The following is a 25,822-nucleotide window of genomic DNA, read 5'->3' as shown; positions in this document are numbered from 1 at the left end:
AGAGATGCAGACAAAAGGGAAAAACATTTTCTGCTTGCCCTGCCCCCTCATCAGTCTCTGGGGACCAGGCGATTATGGAAATGTATAAATGGTTGAGAGAGGGAGAGAGAGAGAGAGAGAGAGAGAGAGAGAGAGTGAGAGAAACTGTGCGGGGGGGGGGGCAAAGAGGCAGGAGACGGAGAGGGTTGAGAGAGGAGATAGCAAATAAGAGCAGGAGGGAAAACGGGGTGATGCGATTGGCTGATCCTTCCAATATTGAGCATGATAGAAATACATCTCTCCCAGGCAAAGGAAGCAGACGGACAATAGAGTCAGAAAATACAGAAACCTCCTCCACTTTCTATCATAGATCTTAAAAAAGAGAGGACAGGGAGAGAGCAAAGAGGAGGACCAATTAACTTCATACGCCTGATGTGGAGAATTGTATTTTTTGTATTGTATTAAGTCCAAATGAGCATAGATGCTTCCTCTGTTGACATGTTTTTTCTTAAGAATTGAACCAAGGCAGCCAAGCCTCTTTTAAATGTTAATGGATGGAGATGGTTTAGGGATGAGAGAAGAGAGTTGTGACATGCTGCCGACCCAAATTGACCAAGACGTGGACCGTGTGGAATGTTGTGTTCTGTGGCAGACGCCTCACCAGCCAGATACAGGTATTCTCGGCTCACTATTTACATCAGTCCAAATATTAGTCTATGTTACCCATCCGTCTTTTACTGTGTATGATCGTCTTAGATTTGTGATGCTGACATTATTTGTCATTTGGTTCTAACAACGGCAGCCTTGCAATGATCCAAAACGTAAGAGAGACATCAAAAGAATGCTTGTGTAAACATTGGCAACAGTTGGGCTGGCACTATTAGAAACAAATGGTTCACTAGTGTCTTTACTCCGAAGCAGCAGTTGGACCGAAAGCCATGAAAGAAAGTGCTTAACTGCCACGAGTCATAAGCATCTTTGATAACAACTCAAACAATGCTGCTGTCGTCAAAGCTGTTGTTCAGTTTCAATATGCGTTATGAATGTTCATACTAGAGATAGGCCGATATGTTTATTTTCAGGCCCGATACCGATTATTAGTAGTCAAGGAGGCCGATTAACCGATATTTGGAGTCGATATTCATTTTCGGTCAAAAGAAAAATATTGGCATCGAAAAAATAAAAACAAATTAAAACTCTTAACTTTGTTGAAACATCTTTACGCATGTTTATTGAACAATTTTTCAGACTTGCATAATGTTGAATTTTTTTCATTATTATAAATTTTTGACAATATGAATCTTTGTTGTAAAATTCTAACAAAGTTCAGGGAACTCACAGGCTCATCAGCATGTCTTGAAAAGTTGCATGAAATCTTAAACATAGTTTTCGACGTAAATAAACTTCTCTAAAATTTCAAAATGACTGAAATGTTCAAATTTATTTTTGTTTTGATTTCAAACAAAACCAAAAGTTGCAGGGTGTTCCCAGGGTCGGTAGAATCGCTAATAAAGTTCACTGAAAATTTAAAAAAATAGTTCCTTGAAGTTAACACAGTTTTAAGTTGATTTATTATCGTATTTAAAAAAAAAAAAGGCATATACCGATATTCATCAAAATATGACGACGAATATCGGCGCCGATAATCGATCCATCCTTAGCTCATACAGCCGTTTACTGTTCATCCAAACTCAACTCAATAGAGATCACGAAACGAGTGCATGCACTGAAACTCTAACTTGTGATTGATTCTAGCTGAAACTGAGTGCTTGACCTCCCTGGATGATCCAGAGTTGCACCTGAGGGTGCCAAAGTGAGAAAAACAAATCTGCCTTAGAAGGCGGGTGGGTTGCAGAGAGCCACAGACAGAGAGAGGAAAAGGAGGGGTTTCCCTTTCTCTCTCTCGACCAGTCTCGTCGTCAGGCTGGCTGGCACTGCCATGGCGTTCACTTTTGCGGCCTTCTGCTACATGCTCACCTTGGTGCTGTGCGCCGCCCTCATCTTCTTTGTCATCTGGCAGGTGAGTACAGCACTTAAGTGGATTCACACAATGCCAGCCGGCAAAGCTCCGGGCGACCCAGGCAAGGCAAACACATCCACCCGCACGTAGTTGTACAACACTGACAGCAACGCAGTACTGCACCTTCTCCAGGAGCGATCAGGTGCATGCGTACCGTTTATCTCGCGGCGGGGATAAATGTAAGTAATTATCAATTTGAAGCTCAAGACAGGCTCAGTAATTGCATATGTGTGTCAGTGTCAGGTGTGTTGAAATTCCCTCTGGAAAGCACCATGTGACATATTGTTCATGGCAAACACCAGAACGGGAAGATATCCTGACTCAATTGGGAGCCTCCGAAGTGTGTATGTGTGTAATGCCGCAGAAATAACGGTCACAGAGACATTTTTTGTTTCCAGCAACATGCATATGCAGTGAGATCAGTCAGAGCATTGCACGCTGTAAGATTGCAGACATGAGCTGGAAAAGCGACAATATCCAAGGCTAGCAATGTTGCTGTAAAGTGCTTTAAAGTAACGTTTCCTCAAAACAGTACAATAAGATCGATGCAGATCAACATGAAAAGCAAATATTTTTCATTTTCTCTAAAACAACCTCTTACAGTCTTTCAACACGTTCTTCTGTATTACAATATATCACGTATATCCAAGGAGGGAAATACAACCATTTTTACGCAATCTTCCAAAATGTTTTATGGTAATAACTCTAATCATCATAAACACGAAATAGAATATGAATGGCCGAAGACAAAGACAAACAAGCTCTCTCACTGGGTTTGATCCTGTAGTGTTTCAGTTGTTGTGAAATAAAGTATGTTACAACACTAATGTCCGCTTAAATATAAGATGAAATGTCAAAAGTCATATGATTTTTGCCACAAATATAAAAATTTAAACACATTTGACATGCAAGTAAATTTAAGATTATTGTTGTATTGTTCAAACTTATCAGGATTAAAAAAAAATGAGACTGATACTTAATTTTTGGGGCCAAAATCTGACAACATTTTCATCAGAACAGCTTACTTGTGAATTTTGGTGGATTCATGTTGACAATAAACCTGCTCCTGAAACAAGTTGTTCACACCACAGCAAACTGCACATAATTGATTCAGGGAGGCAGCAAAGCACTCATCTTATTGCCTGACTGGTATGAATCGGCGGCATTTTGTCGGTAAAATTTGCACAGACCTCGCCAGAGACTTTTGCGGGGACTTGACAAACACTGAAGCTCCACAACAATAGTCGCTCCTCACGAGGACAACATAATTTGAACTCCAAAGTAGCTGTCACAAAATGACTAACGTATACTGACTGACGGAATGGTGTGACTACATACTGTATTAGTCAGCTGGCGTGTCTGCGCGAGTGTGCGCGAAAGCAAGGGGGCGGGTGGGGAAACGGCAAGCCAGCGGATGTCTGAATTGCCGTTCAACCGCGTGATTGAAAGGCTTATCAAAGTGTGATCCTGAGCCACCCAACCGGCGTAACCCCCCGAGCGAGCCCCAACGCAGTGCCAGAATATCCCAATTGAATTGGGCTGTCAGCCAATCAGATCATTTGTTCACTGCAATCGTAACCATGGAACCCACTGAGGGGTTTGCCTTGTTGCTATGGAAACTGTATCTGTTTACAAACGTGAAAAAGGAGGGAGAGAGTCATACAGACCCGCAGGAAATAACCCACATGCTCACTTTGCATGCTCGGTGTCAATTTTAGGAGGTGTACCACACACTTATCTGCAGAAATGTGTTCTTTTAATGACTTCCATTGACATTGAAGACATTGAGTGTGCATGGCTAAACAAACTATGCTTTCAGAAACTGAAACAAAACAAGGCTCAATATTTTAGTTGTTATATTAAAACGGAAGTTAACCCAAACATATTTTCTTTTTGAGAATATGTTCTATTCAGGCCCACTAGTTGAAACACAGCATTCTGATAAATAATGTGTTTGTGGAATAAGAGTTAATCCAACCGTTTTTAGCCATCTCTGGTGTCGGCCATTTTGTCATTTCTGTCGACAGAAAATGACATCACAGATGCTCAGGGCTCATATAAAGACCAATCACAGCTCATCTTCAGAAAACGGGTGAGCCTTGATTGGTCATTATCTGAGCCCTGAGCAACTGTGATGTCATTTTCAGTCGACGGGAGTGACAAAATGGCCGCCGCAGCGATGGCTAAAAACGGGTTGATTTTGCTGCTTAACTCATATTTTATATTAATCATATTGCCTTGTTTCAACTAGTGGGCCTGCATAGAACATATTCTTGAAAAATATATGTTTGGGTTGACTTCTCCTTTAAATGTATAACTGTAACAGTTGGTTTCAATTGAAAGTTTCAGCAGGGACATTAAAAGATGCATTTTGCATTGCACTTTTTTCTACCATGTTATTGCTTATAAACTCTTGCCATCATGAACACAAAGTGATAGTATCTGTATGTGTTCAATAGCACATTCTAAAGGCATGTGAATGTAAACAAGTTCACATGTGCTATCTTTCAGATTATTGCGTTTGATGAACTGCGCACGGACTTCAAAAACCCCATCGACCAGAGCAATCCCACCAGAGCGGTAAGAGACGCCTTGTGTTGCATGTGCATTCAGGAAAATCTTTTTTTTTTTTTAAATCTACCTTGAAGTGTCAAAAACATTCAGGCATGCTCAACCTTTCTTAGCTTTGTTTATTTTCTTTTATTTTCAGAATGCTCATTAATTCATGGGTTCACGAGCTTTGTAGAGCTGATACAAATGAGGCCACTATTTATACTTACACAATGGGATCACAAGTTCAGATATTGTATACGTTTCATCTCACTCGAAAGGAACTTTTTTTTACTGGAGTCCCAATTGGGAATTCCTACTCAACCAAATGGATGAAAATGTTTCTCTTGACAACGTCGAACCGCTGTTGACTGCTATTGTACACTTTTGCAAGTTGGCATCAGCTGTGAGATTCTTAGAGAATGTTCCAGCAACAACGTGAAGCTGCAAAGTGAGAGTGATGAGGAGTGGGAGAGGAAACTGTGAAATCAGGCTGTGGGAGTGTGGAGGAGCGCCAGCCACACACACACGCACGCACACACGCATACATTTCAAATGTAATCAGAATGAAAATATATTTTCCTAGCATTATCTTTGACTGGGGCAACCACAATGTCGAAAAATTGAGAAAGGTCAGTGATGGAATGTCATGAGTGGCAGCCGATGCAAAGGCAAGAACACGCATCTATAATGATCAAAGAAAAAGTAAGCATGAAAATAACCTGAATGTTCAGTAATTGCGAACGATTCAATCAAAGTGAATATCTTTTGAGCGCCAAAGATGCATCATTTTTGTCCTTTCGTTTTTAATGCACGTGTGTTTGAATGTAAAAAAAAGCCAGCATATTTAGTACTAAAAGTAAGAAATGGATGTAGAAATACAAAAGAAGACTGTCGTTTACTTTATTTCTGATCCACAGAGGGAAAGGATTCTCAATATTGAGCGAATCTGCAACCTTCTTCGCAGAGTGAGTTATTTCAGTTTTTCACCTGACACAAGCTCAATAACAACACCAGGGGGGCTTCATTGGTTTCCCCCGCTATTGGGAGTGCCATGACGCACTCTCCATTTCACGTGGAGCCACCTTTAAGGCTTCACTCCACACCCACACACTGATTCATAACTCTCACAGACTCATGTCGCTATTTTTCACCACATTTTCCAGACAAAACCATTGTATCCGTCACATCTGCCACACGGAGGAAGCCATTTTGATTTTCATGAAATTCAGCTCAGAGCTTGGGGCGAGGCAAGTCCATTTCAGAGGGGCAAATGAGCAAAGTCATCGACAGAACGTGTCGGTGTAAGATGAAATGATAATGTAAATAATGCAGCGTGATTGTTTGTAATGTGAGTAAAATAAGATACAATAATAATGAATTAATAAGCGCTTGTTTCTAAAAGTTTGTCCCAATCGCGCAGCAAAATACAGAAACTGAAATGTGCAACAAAACATATTCAACATGATGTACAAAATACACTGAATTTGTTCAACTTGAAAAACTCAACATGGGAAAAAAACAGACTCAGAATCATACAAAAGAATCATTTGTATTGGCAAAGTATGTTAAAGCCACGTACGGAATTTGCCACTGTTAGTTCGAGCCACTCTTACGCTAGAGCAAACAAGCCACTATAACAAATACTGAACATTTACGACATAAACACAAAGAGTCACTGAGCAATTTAAAGGTAGTGTGTTAATCCTGATACAATGAAAATTGCGCAAATGGTGAGGAGAGTTCTCAAGCACTTTCAAGTGTCCATTAGTGCGGTAATACTGATCAATAACAGCTGCGCAAAAAAACACACAGTGACAAAACTACATCAATGAATCGAATGGTAATGTCACATTTGGCAAAATGTCACAAAGGAATCACACGTCTACTGTTTGAGACGTTAACAGCCCATTCCCCTGCAATGGTATTGGAACAGTGACACAAATATCCTTTACTTAGTGGTTGATTGAAACATTTGTGTTTGACATCAAATCAAAATCTCAGCTTTTATTTCCAGCTATTTACATCTTGATGGCAGAAGAAGCACCATTTGTTTGATCTCGCCCATTTTTTCACATGAGAAAAAGTCGCTAGTGATTGAGTGACCAGTATTATATTGTATCCTCCAATCATTTAAGGCAGTCAAAACAAGAATGTATGGTCCCAATAAAAGTGAACTCATTCACTGCCAGACATTTTCAGACCCTCTTTCACCCTAACGTTTAAAAAAAAAAGTGAAAAAAATAGAATTCCCGGGATTGAATGGCTGGACCGTGAAAAGACAAATAAATACGTCAATGGCAGTGAATGAGTTAATGTACCATCCAAAAAAATGCTCCTTACTGCGCTACTAATACTGACTCCCTGTATGTGCTGTGTTCAGTTGGTGGTACCAGAGTATTCTATCCATGGACTCTTTTGCCTAATGTTCATGTGTGCCGAAGAGTGGGTCACACTTGGCCTAAATATCCCACTTCTCTTCTACCATCTGTGGAGGTACGACGTGCACGCTCCCCTTGACAGAAGTCTTGAAAGTGCTTCTGATCCAGATACGATGTAATTCTGATAAGACACGCCTCTCCGTATATTCTTCTCAGGTTTTTCCATCGACCGGCCGATGGGTCAGAGGTCATGTACGATCCCGTAAGTGTGATGAACGCTGACATCCTCAATTACTGCCAGAAGGAGTCGTGGTGCAAACTGGGCTTTTATCTTGTCTCTTTCTTCTATTATCTCTACAGGTACGTTGAACTCGAATAACCCTTTCCATGCTCTAAGGCTGTATTCATACTAAAAGTCTTATTATCCAGTTCCGATTCGTCAATTATACCCCACTTTTTGGTTAAACTGTAAATTTATTAAAGAGCACGGTGCAATAATGGTTAGTATTTCTGCCTTCCTGTTCAGAGGTTCGGGGCTCAAATCTCGGTTTTGATTTTACTGTGTGGAGTTCCTCCCACATTCCAAAAACATACATGCTAAGTAAATTTAAGACTATAAATTGCCAACAGGGTTGAATGTGAGTCATATCGGTGAAGAGAGATGTAATGACCTCGACTTTGCCAATGCTTCTGTGATTCATAGTCAACGGATGTTCGTGACGTTGGACTGGAAAACATGTCTCTGGATTCAGAGCGCCCTGGTTAAAGATCAAACTTTGGGTATTTTTAGACGTTGCTCCTATTCATGAGTGGTGTGACCGCTGGAAATCGAAGACAGGTTCACTTTACGTCGGAGTCCCCTGAAGTAATGTGTTATTTTTCAATATTTTTAACTTCAAATGAATCTCAATGAATAACTGCTTAATTGACTTATTCCAAACCAAAATGAAAAAATAGAAGTCAAATAATAAATATTAGGTACGATGAATGAATGCCTTTTTTATTGTTGTGTCATGCATACAATAGTGCGCCCAGCCCGCATGGGCTTTTTAAGATAACCAGCAAGGAAATTACAAAGTACAACAAAAACTCAAAAACAGTCTATCATGTCTTCTTTTCCAAGATGTAGTGATAACATTTGCAATTACAAAAAAGCCTTTTAATCTTTTCTTCATCTGGCCAACAGAACATGCCAGGGTTATGTTGTAGTTAGTTGTATCATGAAACATACACTCTCTTAAAAAAGTCTACAATATATAAGAAAAGTGAATATAAAAGAAATTGAAAATTGAAAGTGAAATTCATTCATCTATTACCTTCAGGAATATCACTAAATCGGTTGGTTTCAATGGCCAGAGGCCAACGATCATTGATTTCTAGATAACCAAGATAAAACATGTTGCTCGGCGGTAAACTTTTCCTTTATCTGCATGTTTTCAATATTTCATTTTGTAATTGAGTTGGTACGGCATTGATGGAAGAGACTCACGCGACAGGTCCACAAAATAGGGGTCACTGTGCAACTGCCATGATGGATGGCAAAATGAAATTGGGATTATGCCACTTGAACCAAATAGTATAAATACAGCCTAAGATGAATTTAGAAGGAAATCAAGCCAAACATATTTTTTCAAGAATATGTTCCCAGCAGGCCCACTAGTTTAAACACGGCATTCTGATTAATATTGTGTTTGTGGAATATGAGTGAAGCAACAAAACCCACCCTTTTTTAGCCATCGCAGCGGCGGCCATTTTGTGACTTCTGTTGACTGAAAATGACATCACAACTGCTCAGGGCTCAGGTAACGACCAATCACGGCTCAGCTTCAGCAAACAGGTCAGCCTTGAGTGGTTGTTACCTGAGCCCTGAGCAGTTGTAATGTCATTTTCAGTCAACAGAAGTGACAAAATGGCCGCCCCCAGAGATGGCTAAAAACGGGTGGATTAACTCTTATTCCACAAACGCAATATTTATCAAAATGCCTTGTTTCAACTGGTGGGCTTTTATAGAACATATTCTCGAAAAAAATATGTTTGTGTTGACTTCCACTTTAAAATGCTGTAGGACTTGCAAAAAAATGTCATTAACTGCCCATTCTTGATTCTTCACCTTTGCCATCATCCATTTGTGTTTCTTCATCGTGGTCTTGATCCATTCGTTGATCAAGCATGGTCTATGCCCTGGTGAGCTTCTAACAGATTCTCACGCTGAGCTCGACAGAAAAGCAGCAAACAACGACATCAGCTCTTCCTGTCCATGTTAACCTTCCCATCAGTGGCTCGGGTTTCCCGCTTTGGAAGTTGAACGTAAACAAACCCAATCTGAGTGCCATTGTGAATGTAAAGGTGTTGCCTCCGATCCATTTATATCGCTTTATTACAAACACTGCAGTGAGACGGATGGACACAGGAATGGATGGAGGATGGAAGTGAAGCTGGGGATGGAAAAGGTGTTTGCGTTGCCTTTTACGCCTCATTACAAATCTTAACAAGGACTCTGAAGGGCTGGAGTAATCCCATGCTGCTCTTACTGATCTAGTCGCTTAACTCACTGTGATTCTCCAAACATTTAACATGGGCTGGAACACAAAATAATTTGTCTGTAATCTTTGACTCGGAAAGTGTGCACATGCCAAGCTGTTTGGTATTAATCCATATTTTGATAGACGCTTCAAATATCCAAGCACTGTATTTCTGCTTTGCTGTGGATACATTTTACTGTCAAATGGAGAAGAAGTCAAAATCACTGTAAAAATGCAGGCAGGGATATTACAGATCGGTGCGTGCACAGCCACTTTCACTCAAGGTGGAGAGAAAACCTTGGTAAGCAGGGTCATCAAGGTCATTTTCAAACTACAAAAATGACTACATTTTTTTTTCCCCCCCTCGACAGAGCTTTGTGCTCACACATTCAATGCCAAACGATTGTATATGAAAAACATTGCGCCAAAGAACATGGGAAAAGTGAAAAGCAACGATGGGGCTTGAGAAATAATGTACATTGTCACTGTCTGTAAATGATAAGGCGTCACACCATGTCTTGGATTTCACTTAAAAAAAAAAAAAATCTTGGTTAATGGTTTTCTTAAAAAGAGAAAAGTATAAAAGATATAACTCAAATGTGTTCTCTACTTTTAGTGCGCAGAAACAGCCTTATTTCCAGTTAAGTTTACACATTAGCACCAATGCTAGCTATTTTAGCACAGTGACATTTCCTGTCTGATAAGCAATTAAAAAACCCAAACTAGCAACGTATTAGGTTTGACAACCATGTTGTGTATGTGTGTTTGTAATAACTGAGTGGGAAACTCAGTGATAATGATTCTTTCAGACATAAAGAGTCATTTCACTCATCTAGATAATACAATCAGACACATGAAGTCATTGCTGCTTGATGACCAAGCCTTCGCTCATCTGCTCTTGCTCTCATGTGTTCATTAGTTGGACTTTTGTAGATAAAAGATGATTCCATTGTGATTTGAACAAGCAGTAGGAGTACAGAAATTCACAGGCATGATAAAACTGTTTCCCCACCTCTGGCTCCAAGTGCTAATGACACGTATGGTGTTGCTATTTAGGAAAAAGTGAGAGTACTGCAGCCTGTCAAAATATTATGAACATTTATCAACATCACCGTCAACATATTTTGTGTAAGTCAGTGTGTATGGAAAACACATTTTGAATAGACAGCAATACTAGGATTAAAGCCTAACACTGGAATAAATGACATTGTTTGCAAATAATTCAAGTACACATTGGCTATGTTACCATGGGCAACAATAACTTGATTTACTGATTTTCTTCTGAATGACTTCATATTTAAATTATGGTATATAGATTGCTTGGAGAATGTCATGATTTAGTTTACACATTACAGAACATAATTTAAGTTTGGAGTCAGAAAACATTTTTGTTATTGTTGTATGTGTTGTCCATACCAATCTCATACTACTAGCTGATAAACTGTCAAACTGAAGAAAAACAAAACGAGGGCAGACAATGTCAAGCCACTGCCATACGTGCTACAAAATGCTTGCAAAAATCATTGCGGGTTAAAGTGCAATTAAAGTGTTTCAATATAGTAATGGTACTAGAAGCCGTTTCATATTTAAGATACATTGTTATGTCTATTTTTTTACATGGTGTGCATGTCTTATTCTGACACCCGCTTTAGAGTAATTATTGCAATAAACATTTTTGTGTAAACAAGGCCACTGGCTATCCAAGTTAAGCAAGTTAAGCGCTAAATTGAGAAATGCTAATCCTTTCAGTTGGAATGATGCTATGGGAATAATAGTAAGTTACTTAAATGAAATGAAGTACATTACATCTTGAAGTAAAGAAAGGAATACATTTTTAAATGAAAATAAAACAAAACAATCATGGCCATAATATTGAGGACACCTGCACAATTTCATCATATTCAGTACGAACGCTAGATCAAAACCAAGATATTCATGTCCCGTTTTCATACGATCAAAGAGGTGAGATTAAACGTTGTAGTGTTGTAAAGTTAGTTGCGCAGGTGTACCTTAATGTTGTGTCAAGGGAGTATACATGAAAGGAAAATCACCACAAGGACAGTTGGAGGAATAAAATTTGGTTGACTGTCTCTTTGTATCCATGTATGTAATCTCCAAACAAACATTGAAGTCATTTCAAGCATATCTATTTGTAACTGTCTTTTATACATTTCTGATCATTGTATGCTATAACCAGTTCGATGGACAACTTTAGATCAACCAGGTTACAATATGATGTACAGTTCATAAACAAGCAATTCATATGTATTGTAATAAAATGAATATATCCCACATAAAAATGGTGCATTTTTCTTCTTTCCTGTCTTTAGAATCAGTATCTTGCCCATCTGTGGAGCCTCTTTTACAGACAATTGTCCAAATCTTTAAGATTTCTGCCTCTCTCTCTCTCTCAATGACAGTAATATTCTCAGACTGATTATCTTTGTGTTTAATCTTTCAGTATTACATTTGCAAACAGCTGCTTTTATTTTAGAAAACACTGGTGAACATTTTTGCCTATTTTTGACATGATATAGGCCAAACAAGCTACAGAATCATAATTATTAGTTTATATTTGTGTATTTTCTATACTGCAAATGTGAAATAATGTTCTGTTTTCGAACAAAGGGATGGAAATGGAAAGACTTTTAAAAAATCGGATTCAACCATTCTTCGAAAAAATAATGGACAAATTAAGCCGTTATTAAAATAATTGCTAGCTAAAGCCCTAATATACAGTCACTATGGTGATAACATTATGGAATTATTTTTACTTTATTTAGCAAATAATGTTCCGTGGCTAAACCCAGAAACAGGTGAACCGTAACGGTCGTTACCTGAGCCCTGAGCAACTGTGATGTCATTTTCAGTCGACAACAAGTGGCAAAATGGCCGCCCACTGAGATGGATAAAAACGGGTGGATTTTTCTGATTGGTTCTGTCATGGTTCGGCAGTCTGTCAGCTGAGTTGTGGGTGTGTCTTTTGGCGCCACACCTCTTCTGCATCCCCAATTGAGGACTTTAAAAGTCAGCGTCGTCGAAGACCTGTTGTCAGATTATTCTCCCTTGCTTGCTCTCGGTGCTCCAAGTGTTTTTTCTTGACTAAGATAGTTTTTCATTTTCTCTGGTTCGCGTGTTTTTTCCAGGTGTAGAGGTGTAGAGGTAATTTTGTGTTAATCATTTCATTGCCTGGTATTGCAAGCGTTTTCTGTTGTCCCAATTTTCCCGCTGTGTTGCCAGCAACTTTTGTCGAACTTTGGACGGTAGTAAAATTTTGTTAATACATTTTTGTTTGACAACTTTTCTCTGTCTATATTTGTGGGATGCACTCTTTTCTGGATCCAACGGAACCATAACAAGTTCACATTCCACAAACACAATGTTAATCAGAACGCAGTGTTTAGACTAGTAGTGCCACATCGAATATATTATTAAGAATCTTTTTTGACTTGACATCCTCTTTACGTCTTGAAATAAAATTATTATTTGATTTCCACTTACAGTAATTCAGTGACATACTTTTTGTCTACTATATAAAATTCTGGGCCAAAAATGCTCAAAAGTGATTAAAACAAAATAAACGCAGCAACGCAGGCACCGAGCGGATATTTTTCCTCCGACCAAAAAGGATCATTTCCCACTGTCACCATGGAAACAAAATTGTATTAGACATTCCTCTTGACTCCCTCCGAGGCTTGCACTCAAGCACAGAAAAATATCATTCAAGTTCATTTGCACTTTTCACATGCCTGGCAGTATTTCTTTAGCACATTGCTACATGTTTAAATTACAGACGGTCTGTGCATGCGGACATGTTCAGTATGGATGAAAAGCATAACGACAACAACTACGCTTGAAGGCTTATCGCAGGATACATACGCACATGCACACACACACACACACACACCAGATGCATCTGTTTCTCCCACGGCTCACACTGCTTCACACTCATCCTGGGCTCTTCCTTTTTCATCACTCTCACACCGCCATAACTGTCTCAACGCCTTTCCCCTCTCTTCCTACGTCTGTGCTCTCACAGACACGTTGCCATGGAAACTGGCTACAACTGCAGGGCTCGAAACGGTAAGATTGGCATACACATAGGCACACACACTGAATCGCTAATTCATCATTACACAAGACACTGTAGAACGCTGCATGTTATTCAGGCTGCGAAATATAAGAACATACTGTACTGTAGTAAATTGTGAACAAAGACACTCAAATGACAGAAGTTAAATATTGATTTTGAAACTGTTTTGCCCAAAAATGACAGAAATGAATGTTTGTTTTCCCAACTAATTTGCTAACATTTCATTTCTCAGATTTTTTTTTTTTTTAATTGGAATATCACGCTCTTCACTTGTCATTTAAATATATTCCACTCACAACATACTGTAAACATGCAGTATATGGTATATTATATGAGTCTTAATCTGAATTCCACTTGTTAATAACAATATAGCAAAGGTTCTGATAAAATGAATAGACTATTAAGTCAGCATTGCTGTCAGTGTGCATTGCACATTAAACATACGCTACTTACAGTGATACTGTACAACTATGAAGCATTTCGACCATTTCCACCGAGTAGGCATAGTGTCCCAGCATGTTTGTCATTAGCACTTTACGTTGGGAAAAACAAGGCGAAAAAAATAGCTTGAGTGAGGTGTGGGCGAAGCCAGAAGCAAAGTGTACTTAAGTGCGTGCATGGAGGTGACAAATGAAGGCGTCCATCAACATAGTGCACTCTCACCTCTATTTGCACGACTCGCTGTATTTGACAGAAATAGTATTTGCTCTCTTCATCAAATGTGATTTGCAATCAGTGAGGGGGGATTACATGTGTTATTTGTAATCAAATGCAAATGTTTGGTGACTCAATCATCGCCAGATATTTTCAGACCCTCTTTTAAACTAATGTTTGAAAAAATTGGGAATGAAGAAGAAAAAAAAAAAAACAACTTCTGGGATTGAATGTCTGGACTGTGAAAAGACAAAAAAGATGTCCTTGGCAGTGAATGAGTTAATAGAAGAGGGGGTTTGATCAATATGTGACTCCTACTTCAAGGTTTAACAAATGATTACTACTTTTATTCTTTAGGTCAGAATAAGACTAATAAACTGCTCACCTGTTTTCTGAAGCTGAGCCATTGCTCGACTGTTTTCTGAACCTGAGCCATTATTGGTTGTTACCTGAGCTCCGAGGAAAGGTGACGTCATTTTCAGTTGACAGCAAGTGGCAAAATGGCCGCCCCCTGACATGAACTAAAATGGGTGGATTTTACTGCTTAACTCATATTCCACAAACGCAATATTAATCAGAATGCCGTTGTTTTGACTAGTGGAGGCTCATAGAACATATTTTTGTAAATTACTTTTGGGGTTGACTTCCACTTTAAATAATGTCAATTATGATGCAAGATTAAAATGGTTTGGTGCTTTAGAAATGTTTATTTCACATACATTTAAAAAAAAGGGCCTCAATAACATTACTCATTTCATCAAAAGAAATACAATGGAAATGCAATAAAACGTTTCCTATAAAATATGTTTTGAAAACCCCAATAGGATTTGTAAATAAGGATCTAACTCACATTAATATAACTGATTACAAAGTGGTTGACCCAGAAATATATGAAATATAAAATTGTTCATCAACAATGGGAGAGCCCTACAGCATTGGCATGGACGCTAACATAATTGGACAAAAAATATCAAAAGAAACACAAACAAGACCAAGGGAGGCTTCTTCCCCCCGCCCCCTTTTTTTTTGCACAATTGGCCTCACACAATACATTTGAAACAATATGCGAGTTATTAAGTTAATTAAGTGACTGCATTTTCCCCTCAACGTTTCATTCAATCAGCGCATTCATGTGTGAATCTGCCATGAAGGCGCCATAGAATAGTTTTGCTTGTAGTCCGCCCGTGGCCTTTACTCTTCAGTAAATATAAGGGACGATCCTGTAGGGGACACGTCGACAATATGTGTCCCATGCGAGTCCATATTTGGCTCTACAGTGTCTCTCATCACGGGCCTCGCGGTGAATCAGCAAAACGGTGAAATATATCACATAGAAGTATGGAAGAAGATGTGAGAATCCTACCGAAAAGAAGCAGATGGGAAAGAGGGAATGAGGATAATTAATTTTGGAAATCGCTGTATTGAACCTGCACATTTTCTTCTCCAGCTTGACAGTGGGTGGGTGTCATCATTCCCCACTGAAAAGGGCTTTTATTTTCTGTTTTTGATCGAACATCCATTTAGTTTGTTCGGTCAGGAGTTGTTCCATCCACCGGTGCTCATTGTGCTCATATTCCCATTTCCCTCCCCTCAACTTTTGTACTTCTCAGTTACAAAAGCAGCTAAACAATGAGTCACATCATGTTTATGTGTCAGCAGTAACAAAGAACTGACAGCCTCCATTTTTTTTTTCGCGTGCTAGACAGGAACAATGAGACCAGACCTTCAATGCGTCTAGCATGAGTCGCAACAATTTATCTGATAATAGAAGGAAGTGAGGGAATGGCTGTGGGTTGGAAACTGCACTACTCTGTCACACTGAAAAGGATCAATCACTGAAAGTATAGGACTATGTGTCACCACGATACAGATTTGTGTCGTTGTGGTTTGTTCAATTCAGGCCCGCTAGTTGAAACAAGGCAATATGATTAATATGAGTTAAGCAACAAAATCCACCCGTTTTTAGCCATCTGCGGGGGCGGCCATTTTGTCACTTCTGTCAACTAAAAATGACATCACACATCCTCATGAGGGTCTGTGATGTCATTTTCAGTCGACAGAAGTGACAAAATGGCCACCCCCAGAGATGGCTAAAAACGGGTGGATTTTGTTGCTTAATTCATATTCCACAAACGCAATATTAATCAGAATGTTTCAACTAGTGGGCCTGCATAGAACACATCCTTAAAAAAATATATGTTTGGGTTGACTTCTGCTCCTGATGCTGCGTCATCAGTAGGTAGATGAGGTACAGTGTAAAGCGCTTTGACTACCCAAGGTAGAAAAGCGCTATAAAAGTGACAGCCCATTTACTATTTACAATTATGTGGGCTTTGTTTACTAAATATACTGTATGTAAAAATATTTACAGTCAATACTTGTTGTATAAGGTAGAGGGAAACAATGAAAATTGTAAATATTTCTCTAAAAATATTGACCAATAAACCAGTTAACTAATAACTTGGTCAACGTAAAGTGTACTGTCAAGGCACTGTAAAATGGGGGAGTGGTAACAATATCACACAAACATCCAGCTGGCCACAATGAAGTGAGTGTGTCAAATGTAAAACGCGCACACGCATGATGCTGTGTTCTTACCACAAGGCAGAGACCAAGCCAAAGCCATGAGGAGATCACCCAAGTAATTGGGATGACGAACGAGACCCCACCAACCAGACACCAGCAAACGCTTCCCTGTTGCTGTGGCGATGGTCTCGAGCCCTGCGAGGAGCCGTGGATAATGCAGAGGAGAATGTCGCAATCACTTCAACTAATTAGCGTTTCCCAATCTCACTGGCAGACGCCCTTGATAGAGGCCTTCGCTATATCATAATATTCTTTAAGCCACACTGAAAAGAAAAGAAACCTTTATACATGAATCAGCGGTGTTTGTTGATTAATTAATAAAATGTCATTAGTACTGACTTGCAACACTTGGATGTGAGGGGTTTCTCCTGAATTGATTCTTCTGTGAGTTGGATTTTCGGAAAATATAATATCCAATTCCTAATAGCAAGGAGGATGATTTTAAGAACAGAAAAACAATATTTTGTAAAACTGAGAATCCGAATGTGCTTACCATTTAAAGTAATTATAGCGGCAACTCCCAATGGACTTAAAGTTTGAGGGTGCTCGACCAGAAAGGCCGCCTGCAGGCCGTACGTGAAGGGAACCCAGGTCAGGTCACCGAAGACCAGCATGAAGCCAAAACCATCGTGCACAATGTCCATCGTGGTCAAAACCGCCTCCTGGTAGCATCAAAGAAGATTATAGTCATTTCCAAAGTATAAGTCGCTACTTTTTTTCACGCGCTTAGAACCCTGCAGCTAATTTATGGATCCCCCTCCCCCAGTTCTACCCTCGTTTCACCCTTTAGAACTCAGATGTGCGTATTCAGAATAATGAAGGGGTGTCCCAATTCTCACTGTGAAATGGCGCTTGTTTTGGAAAATACTGCTTGCTGTTTGGAGAAGCCACTTTAACACGGGTAAGACGTTAAGTTTTAATTCATGACCGTTTCCTTATTCATCTCACAAATCCACTCGCGGGCCATCATGATTCTTGGTGACTGGTCAAACTGTTACCAAGGTAAGAGAAGTTGTCTTTACACAAAAAATGTCTTTCTCGACTTAAAACAAATCTACCATGCAGGCAATACTTCTGTTTTTGAGCACAGATGTGAGAAAATTGAGGGACTGTATAATATGCATGAGTTCAGAGAAAAAATGATGGGTGACGTTTTTGTCAGGGAGGGGTAATACTTTGAATACGGTAACAAAAATCGTTCTGTGTAACATGATTCCATGTAAATATCCCATGTTACAACGTGGACACCTGCGGCTAAATAACTGCTGCCTATGTAAGCTCTTTTCTCTTCTTATCGTAATTTGGTGGGGAAGGTTTATAATCAGGTGCGCTCAATAGCCTGGAAATTACGGCAATTGGCTGAACCTACAAATAATATTGAATATTGACATCCCACCTCGTTCCACAGAGCGTCAGCCACATACAGCAACTGAAAACTGTTGACCAGGATCATAGCGAGTGAGGGGGAACCTCGAAGCTCCACTTCTCGCATCAGCATACCAAAGTTTATGACCACCTGAAAGAAACGCACAGGATATGGGCACATTATTGCTACAGTATTCCATTTCACGACTATTTCTAGTCAGATATTGGACAGGCAACAGACAGTTGCTATTTTGCAAAAAACGCTGTAGCGTGGTGCACTCTGTAAAATTGTGTGAGGTCATTTAATACATTTTACCTCAAAAAAGTGTTCTTATTGTTAAATAGGTACGGTTTATGTACAGGTTTGACTTACATTCTTGGGTACATTAGAGTTCGTAGTCGTAAGAAAAACATCATTTCATTAGTACTTTAAAGCGGAAGTCAACCGAAACATATTTTTTTCAAGAATATGTTCCCAGTAGGCCCACGAGTTGAAACATGGCATTCTGATTAATTTTGAGTTTGTGGAACATAAGTTAATCAGCAAAATGCACTTGTTTTCAGCCATCTCTGGTGGCGGCCGTTTTGTCTTCTGTCGACTGAAAATGACATCACAACTGCTCACAACGACCAATCACGGCTGACCTGTTTTCTGAATCTGAGTCGTGATTGGTCGTTGTGAGCAGTTGTGATGTCATTTTCAGTCGACAGAAGACAAAATGGCCGCCCCCGGAGATGGCTAAAAACGAGTGCATTTTACTGCTTAACTCATATTCCACAAATGCAATATTTATCAGAATGCCATGTTTCAACTCGTGGGCCTGCTGGGAACATACTCTTGAAAAAAATATGTTTGGGTTGACTTCCAATTTAATACTGAAGCGAATACAAATTTACATGAAGAATGACAATACATACTTCCGTGTAATATTCAATATATTGTAACTGCCGAGTGATCGTGAGGAGGGGCAGATGACCTTATGAGAACAACATGTAGGGGCATAAGACCATAACAAACCTTTTTTTAAATTCCAAATGCTGTCTTAATGAGTGCTTTGATTGCTGTAAAGTAAAAAAAAAAAAAAAAAACAATTTTCCAGTATATGAGTCTACCACATGGTTGTTGATAGCAGTGGTGTTTATGCACTACTGAATACTATACCGTGTATCATTACAGGATTCAATAACAGTACAGCAGTGAATTTTGAATCACAAAATTTGAGCTACTGCAGGAAATGGCGGCAGTTGTATTGTATTCTAATTTGTTGCAAGGAGTGTAAAGAGCGAAGGCGTTGGGCCACCGAATGAGTGGTATACCCTCATACACACAAAAAGTGCATGCTTTATAATTTATTCATCTATGCCCTGAATTTAAATCACTTATTTTAGAGCACTCCACAAAGATCAGATCTTTGTCAGCTCAAGAGGCCCAAGAGCAAAGCTCGAACGACCTCACGTCAACATCACCTCGGTATGAAACTACGGGCATGAAAATAGGCCATTCGTCATTGACAAATCATCACTGCATTGTTTTGCTATCCATTTTTGAACTGCTTCTACTTGATTTTCTCATCAACATTAAACATGAATTATCTCAATTTAACTGAGTTTACCCCCTCGTGCTTCTTACATGAACTGCACATGACTCTCACAGTAAAATGCATCCTGGACCAAACAATATCATATATTGATGTTCCATCTGCTCCATGTCACGCTTATGTTTTGCATCACGTGCAGAAAAGACTTCAGCAAAGGACACGGCTATTTGTCATCGGTTTTACAGATGAATTTTAGGAATTAAGACCTTCTTCTGGTCAAGTCTAGTCCAGCTGCCATGACATCTAACTTCAGATTTGGGTTACAAGTCGGGTGAAGGAGAAATAAAGCGATGCAGCACAAATGCTGAATTAGGCTACAGTGTGTCATAATTGTATTCAGACTTTTTCCTTTTTGGGAACACAAGAAACTTCTTTTTGACATGTTGGACCACCATAGAGTATGTGCAATGCTACTTTTTGGTATAAACTTAATGACCAAATTAATAGGAAACAAACATCTCACTGAGAGAAATGTTAATTTATTGAAATTAGTCTAGTGGCTATTTTAGAGACTGTGTTGTGGGCCTGTAATGAATATAAACCAACATTTACAGTCAGTGAAAAGCACTTATTGCAAGCAAAGATGCTGTCAAATAAATACTGTCAGACATTCAACCAAACTCTCCCACACACAGTTGGGTGGACCGTGGGAGGTTTTTGTGTTCTCTCCTACATAACTCACTCTAAAATGATCAAATAGGCAAAGCCTTTGCTGTTTTTACTGGAAACATAAGAAATTGAGATACATGTCTCCTAAAAAAAAGGTACAATTACATACAGAATGGGTGAACGCTTATTGGTAATTCACAGGTACTTCAAAATAGTCGCCTACATTAAATGCCTCAGGTCAGCAAGGTGAGATTCATTTTTTTCTTGATTCTGTCGGTCTGGAACTCCCCCCCAAAAATAAAATGTAGGCTTATGTTGAACAACATCGCCACCCAATGGCAGTAACCTCAAATAGCATTCAGAAGACACTTTCAAACAATTAGTATTCACACTGTACAGCGAGAGAGAAAGGTTACCTTGAAGAATTCAATCATTTTGTAATGTATATGATGACTTTGATAACGACAAGTAACAAAAATGACAAGTGGTTATCTTAGTTCTACTTACCCAGCCAATCAGGCCTGGTCTGAGCTCACAGAAATATTTAAGGTCGAAATGACCTATACGTGGGTTTAGCTCCCGTCCAATGAAGAAGTCATACAGAGGATTTCCTTAAAAAAATTAAAAAATAAATAAAGAGTGAAACTTTAATATGTGACTATTAGTGATATGATATTTCAGGCATACACCGCAAACAAATGGAAGAGTGCTTTTTTGCATTCCTCTCAATGGCTTTTAATTTTGATCAATGAACTTTATTAAACTATCTACCTATCTACATTCAAATATTCCTTCATGAAATTGCATCATTAGCATATTCCTCAAGGATACCTCTCTCACATTGTATATCAAAACATAGTCTTTAGAAAAGCAGAAATATTGAAACAGCATTCTTTCATTGGCTCTCATTTGATTCTTGCAGTCTCCAAAATGTTGTGATAATCAACGACAGGACATTAAATAAACCCCTGGTGGCATTTCTTGTTTTGATTTAAATGTTTACAACAAGGCACGTCTGAAGCATATGGCTTTGCCAAAATGTGTACATTATCAGCCAGCAGCGGTTAAATCACACCGCTAGATTCTCTTCGATTTCAGCCTCCTGAAGTGGAGCCCATGTAACGGGGTCATCTTGTTGTGTGTGACTGTTCACTTAACGCCTGAAGCCTACAGGCTGCAAATCCAAACTGTCAGATACAAGGACTTATTACTGCTCTCGACAGCAGCTTTATACCTCCCGTCTCTACCACTTACCCAAAGGAACATCTGAACCTTTCGGCACATAGTGTAACAAATACAGTATATGCACATCGCCCACGGCGCTTGAAAGACTTCTTCCTTTTAAATGAATTGACCCTTCGTTCTCACCTGTGTTGCCCGCCACGGCGAGAGCATGAGAAGGAGCCCAAAAGGAACAAACATAGAGGTAGACGGAGAGCATGAATGACACTCCTATTGCGCACGCAGCCAGAGGCAATATCAGCTCGAAAAGATGCCCCAAAGGTGCCTTGAACATCAGAAGCAATATCAGCAATGCACCGCTGATGCAAAGGCTATGAAAACCTGCAGGAAAGAAACAAACATAAATATTGTTGGCCTCCACTGAAAACCTACGCAGGTTTATAAACTTTAGAAATGTAAAGTTTGTCAAGGTTGTAGCATAAAGAAGCTGAAGGGGCTAGCATGAAGTGTAGACTAAAAGATAAATCCACAAAGATGATACAGTATTTTCTGTCAACCCCCCCCCCCAAAAAAAAGCAGTACCGTTAATGGGATACTTGAGACGTGTTCCATCCCTCAACACTAATCCCTCAGATATCTGCAGAAACAAAAATTATTCATAAATTACTATAAAATCAGTTGTTAGACCCAACTCACTAACCACATTAGGTTCACCTGCGCAAACATGCTTTGTAGTTCTACATTGCACTACTCAATTCTGAAAGGTTGTTTTTTTATATATATAATGAATATTTTGGACATTTTACATTATTCAACTGCAAGGTGGGGCAAAATATTCAAAAAATAGCTATCAGTGTCATCAGTATGATACATTGAAATTCTGCACCGCTGCAAAGCCCAATGATGAAAATTAATTAATATTCATGAAAAAAAACTCTCTTTAATTGTTAACATTTTGCTGCATATCTTGCATTGGATCGGATTATACTGTACAAGCATGGCTAATATGGTGGCTAGTTATATGTTTTTATAGGACACTCATTAAAATACTTGGAAATTCAAGTCCCAGAAAACTTGTTACTTGTCGTTATCAAAGTCATCAGATTACATTTCTTCATTTGTGTAATGTAGTCATCATGACATTCAAAACACTATAAAAAAAAAAGTTAACTTCATCATTACTGTTATTACAAACTATTTTTTTTCTCATTTACTCAAAGTTGAAAGTATCACCAGTCACTATACTCTAGCAGCAGCTGGAGTTATACTGTATCACCCGTGAACATGTATAATGAACGTGTACCTCTCCTAACGGTAGCAGATACAGGAAAGCATGCAGAGCTATCCAGCCCAGCAGGAGGACGGGAGCCGAAGGGTCCCACAGCTCGTCAAGCGACGGCAAGGGCGGAGGCCACTGGAGCAGAGCTGCGTCAGGAGATCGACTCACGCAAATCAGGAAAAGCACCGTCAATGGCAGAAAGATGGGAATGCAAACGGCCCCTGGGGATGAAATACAGGTGCAAGCAGATAGCATTTGAGAAGTGATTATTACTCTAAATAATTCACGCATCTGAAATTGCAGCTGTAACGAGTAGCTCAGTTGTCAGTGGCAGTGCAACAGTTCTACTCAGTTATTTTACATTTTGAAGCCCTGAGTTGTCACATTCAAAGTCTGTTTTCGTTTCTTAAAAGAAGATTGAATCTGACGCTTAGTTCAATACAAAGTCCCACGCACATGGTTGCTGTGATGGGTTTGCTCTTATTATGTCATGTTCAATAACAAGCACAATTTGTCCACAATGGATGTGATGACTTTCGGAAATATTTTTTCCTTGATCAGAAGTCTCTTTGTCTTTGTTTTAAATGAAAACATATGTTTCTTTTCAAAACATCCATATCCAGAACATCCAGCAGTTTTTTTCAATTAGAATTCATAATGCATTTTACTCTCAATTGTTCCGGCGTAATATGATTGTGAATGATTGTTACTCTATATGTGCCTTGCGATAGTGTGGAGACCAATCCAGGGTGTACCCTGCCTATCACCCAAAGTCAACTCGGATCGACTCCAGCTCACCTGCGACTTAAATGAAGACAAGCGCTTGAATGGAAGTGTTACAAAGGATTGTTAAACGGTGTCAATATTAATTTTTTGAATGACCAAAAATGAATTGACTCACCTAGGGTTCCTCCAAACTCCTTCTCTGTGTTATGGGAAGCCTTGCCGTTTGGTGCTTGACTCTTTGACTTCATTATTAATCTGATGTAAAAACATAAGATTAGAAGTTATGATGCAAATACATTTTTGATGATTAACTCTGAAATGTTATGTGTAAATAAATACATACATAACGCATTAGTAAAATAACTACAGTTTAACATTCAGTTGTTGTTTTTTGTAACTATACATCCACTCCAATATTCTGCACTGTTTGACATACATACATTATAATTGAAAATGTATCCATGAGCAAGTATGTGATAGTGATGTTTTTATTCCAGCATTAGAAACAGCAAGTCAATCGTGAATTCTGTTATGATTAGATGCAATGAATACCAGACCCAAATGATTAACAAATTATTTGGATTTGCTAGTTTTTCTTTAGCTCTTCTTATGGTTTTTAACTATTTGATTATACAACGATCTTAACACCAGTGCAAAATATCAAAAAAGTTATCTACCTTACAGACGTAGTGTACGTGTATCCAAGACAAAGTGCAGCACTCAAGCAGGCTTCAAATGGACCCGCCCCCTCAATATGTTCGACGACGCAAATGATAGTCTAGCCAATCACATCGCTCAACGGAATCTGAAGAGGGCGGGGACAAGAGACTTTGTCGAATCAGATCAGTCACTTAGGTGGCGTCAGCAATCACCGCACAACATGCAGAAAGCTGGACAGAGGTCACACTTATCTGAAACATTTGCTGTTACCCCTGACCAAATTGAGAACGTGTTTAAGAGTTGACTCTTTTGTGAAGTTAAAGATAAAAAAAAACGTGTTTATGGAACTTGTCCGCCATAGTTTGCTTTGAACTGTATTGACATTGTTCTGGTTGAAACTTGTTTTTAACCATGTATGTTAACAGATGTTGCAAAACACCTGAACATGTACTACAATGTTTAGACATCGAGTACCTTGTCTAGCCAGCCTGAGACCCGATGCTGTTCACACGCTTACTACAAATATATCGCACTAGACGACGCTGTAGTTTGCTCCGGATGTGCAGTTCTCTTCTTTTTCTGCTGCTGCTGCTTCTTCTTCGTCTTGTTTTTGGCGGGTTACATCTCTTTGGTGCATATCGCCACAGACTGGACAGGAGATCGCAAAGGCATTTGGCAAGCAATGTTATCCTATGATGTTATCTATCTACCGTATGTCAAAGAATGCGTTAACTGTAGACCTGTAAGCCCTTTGAGACTATTTTGTATTACGGGCTATAAATTTGACATTGTGTATCTGCATGGGGGTTGGAGCTTATCGAAGAGACACAAAGTATTGACTAGCACCAGTTTATGTTGTCATTGGTTAAGACCACCTTTACCAAAATTTGACTGCAATAAATTGCCAAACCAACATCATTACAATTCCAACGTGGCAGCACTCGTCAAACTGGTATTATTTAGGGTTAGGGTTATATTTCAGGCATTTTACAGGCATGTAACAGTGACATTGGAAAATTACATCAATCAATTAATCACATTTTCTTTTTCAATAATATGCTATACTGTAAAATTTTTTGTTTTTTTCTATTCATATTATTGTTACTTTTTAAAAGATTTGCAAGATATTAGATATTTATGTAAAATATATCTGTACAGTATACCTGTTCATGAGAGTCTCGTGCACCTAACTGGAGACTGGTTTTCAACTTTGTACAGTAATTCCTTAAAAATCAGGTTACCGTACTTTATGGCATGTGATTCACGTTCATTTTTCGTGGCGTGAAATTAACAATTTGCACGGTAAGCCAAAGCAGTCATCGGGTGGCGCAAGTGTGCAAAGCGCCGTTGAATAAGCAGAAGAAAAAGGTTGGCTTGGATTGGCGGAAGAGACCTCGGTTTGCAGGTGATTTGGAGACAGGTGTGCACGAAGTGCACTTGACGGGTGCGATAAGATGGTGACCACTGTTATGGTAGCGATAGACTCATTGCATGCGCTAACCCTGAGCGCCCTCCTGTGGCCCAAGGGAGTTACTGTTTTAAGGTTGTAAAAATACTCTAAACGATTGCAAGCCCTTCGATACGGAGCCGTCTCAGTCTCGTCTATTTAATGGAGACC

At 39.2% G+C, this 25,822-nt stretch overlaps 2 protein-coding genes and 1 long non-coding RNA gene across 4 annotated transcripts; 2 read left to right on the top strand and 1 right to left on the bottom strand.

Moving 5' to 3' along the window:
- Window positions 1-192: 192 nt before the first annotated feature.
- cnih2 (cornichon family AMPA receptor auxiliary protein 2) lies at window positions 193-11,746 on the top strand. The gene is made up of 7 exons (XM_086012828.1): window positions 193-653; window positions 1,735-1,999; window positions 4,511-4,579; window positions 5,470-5,517; window positions 6,933-7,045; window positions 7,147-7,290; window positions 9,099-11,746. Exons 2-7 carry the CDS (start codon window positions 1,919-1,921, stop codon window positions 9,124-9,126), a joined length of 483 nt encoding a protein of 160 aa, XP_085868954.1. The 5' UTR covers window positions 193-653; window positions 1,735-1,918; the 3' UTR covers window positions 9,127-11,746.
- A 1,642-nt stretch (window positions 11,747-13,388) lies between these two features.
- LOC147133129 (uncharacterized) lies at window positions 13,389-24,720 on the top strand. The gene is made up of 3 exons (XR_015081864.1): window positions 13,389-13,535; window positions 22,858-23,056; window positions 23,550-24,720. It is a non-coding gene; the product is annotated as an uncharacterized LOC147133129 (long non-coding RNA).
- On the bottom strand, window positions 14,893-24,778 carry tm7sf2 (transmembrane 7 superfamily member 2). Of its 2 annotated transcripts, XM_086012560.1 has the most exons (12): window positions 24,679-24,778; window positions 24,222-24,349; window positions 23,720-23,799; window positions 22,843-23,039; window positions 22,122-22,176; window positions 21,726-21,920; window positions 20,865-20,968; window positions 18,182-18,301; window positions 17,279-17,447; window positions 17,125-17,205; window positions 16,798-16,920; window positions 14,893-15,558 (listed from the first exon to the last, which is right to left on the bottom strand). In XM_086012560.1, exons 3-12 carry the CDS (start codon window positions 23,790-23,792, stop codon window positions 15,398-15,400), a joined length of 1,278 nt encoding a protein of 425 aa, XP_085868686.1. In that variant the 5' UTR covers window positions 23,793-23,799; window positions 24,222-24,349; window positions 24,679-24,778; the 3' UTR covers window positions 14,893-15,397. The 2 variants fall into 2 exon arrangements, with proteins under 2 accessions (XP_085868686.1, XP_085868687.1); XM_086012561.1 differs by lacking the exon at window positions 14,893-15,558 and having other exon boundaries at window positions 16,919-17,048.
- Between the last annotated feature and the right edge of the window lie 1,044 nt (window positions 24,779-25,822).

The sequence above is a fragment of the Filicampus tigris genome, chromosome 17, assembly GCF_054856515.1.
Source record: "Filicampus tigris isolate MCC_2025a chromosome 17, RoL_Ftig_1.0, whole genome shotgun sequence".
NCBI classification, from domain to species: Eukaryota; Metazoa; Chordata; class Actinopteri; order Syngnathiformes; family Syngnathidae; genus Filicampus; species Filicampus tigris.
The sequence above is the reverse complement of the archived record's forward strand: the minus strand, read 5'-3'. Positions and strand labels throughout refer to the sequence as shown.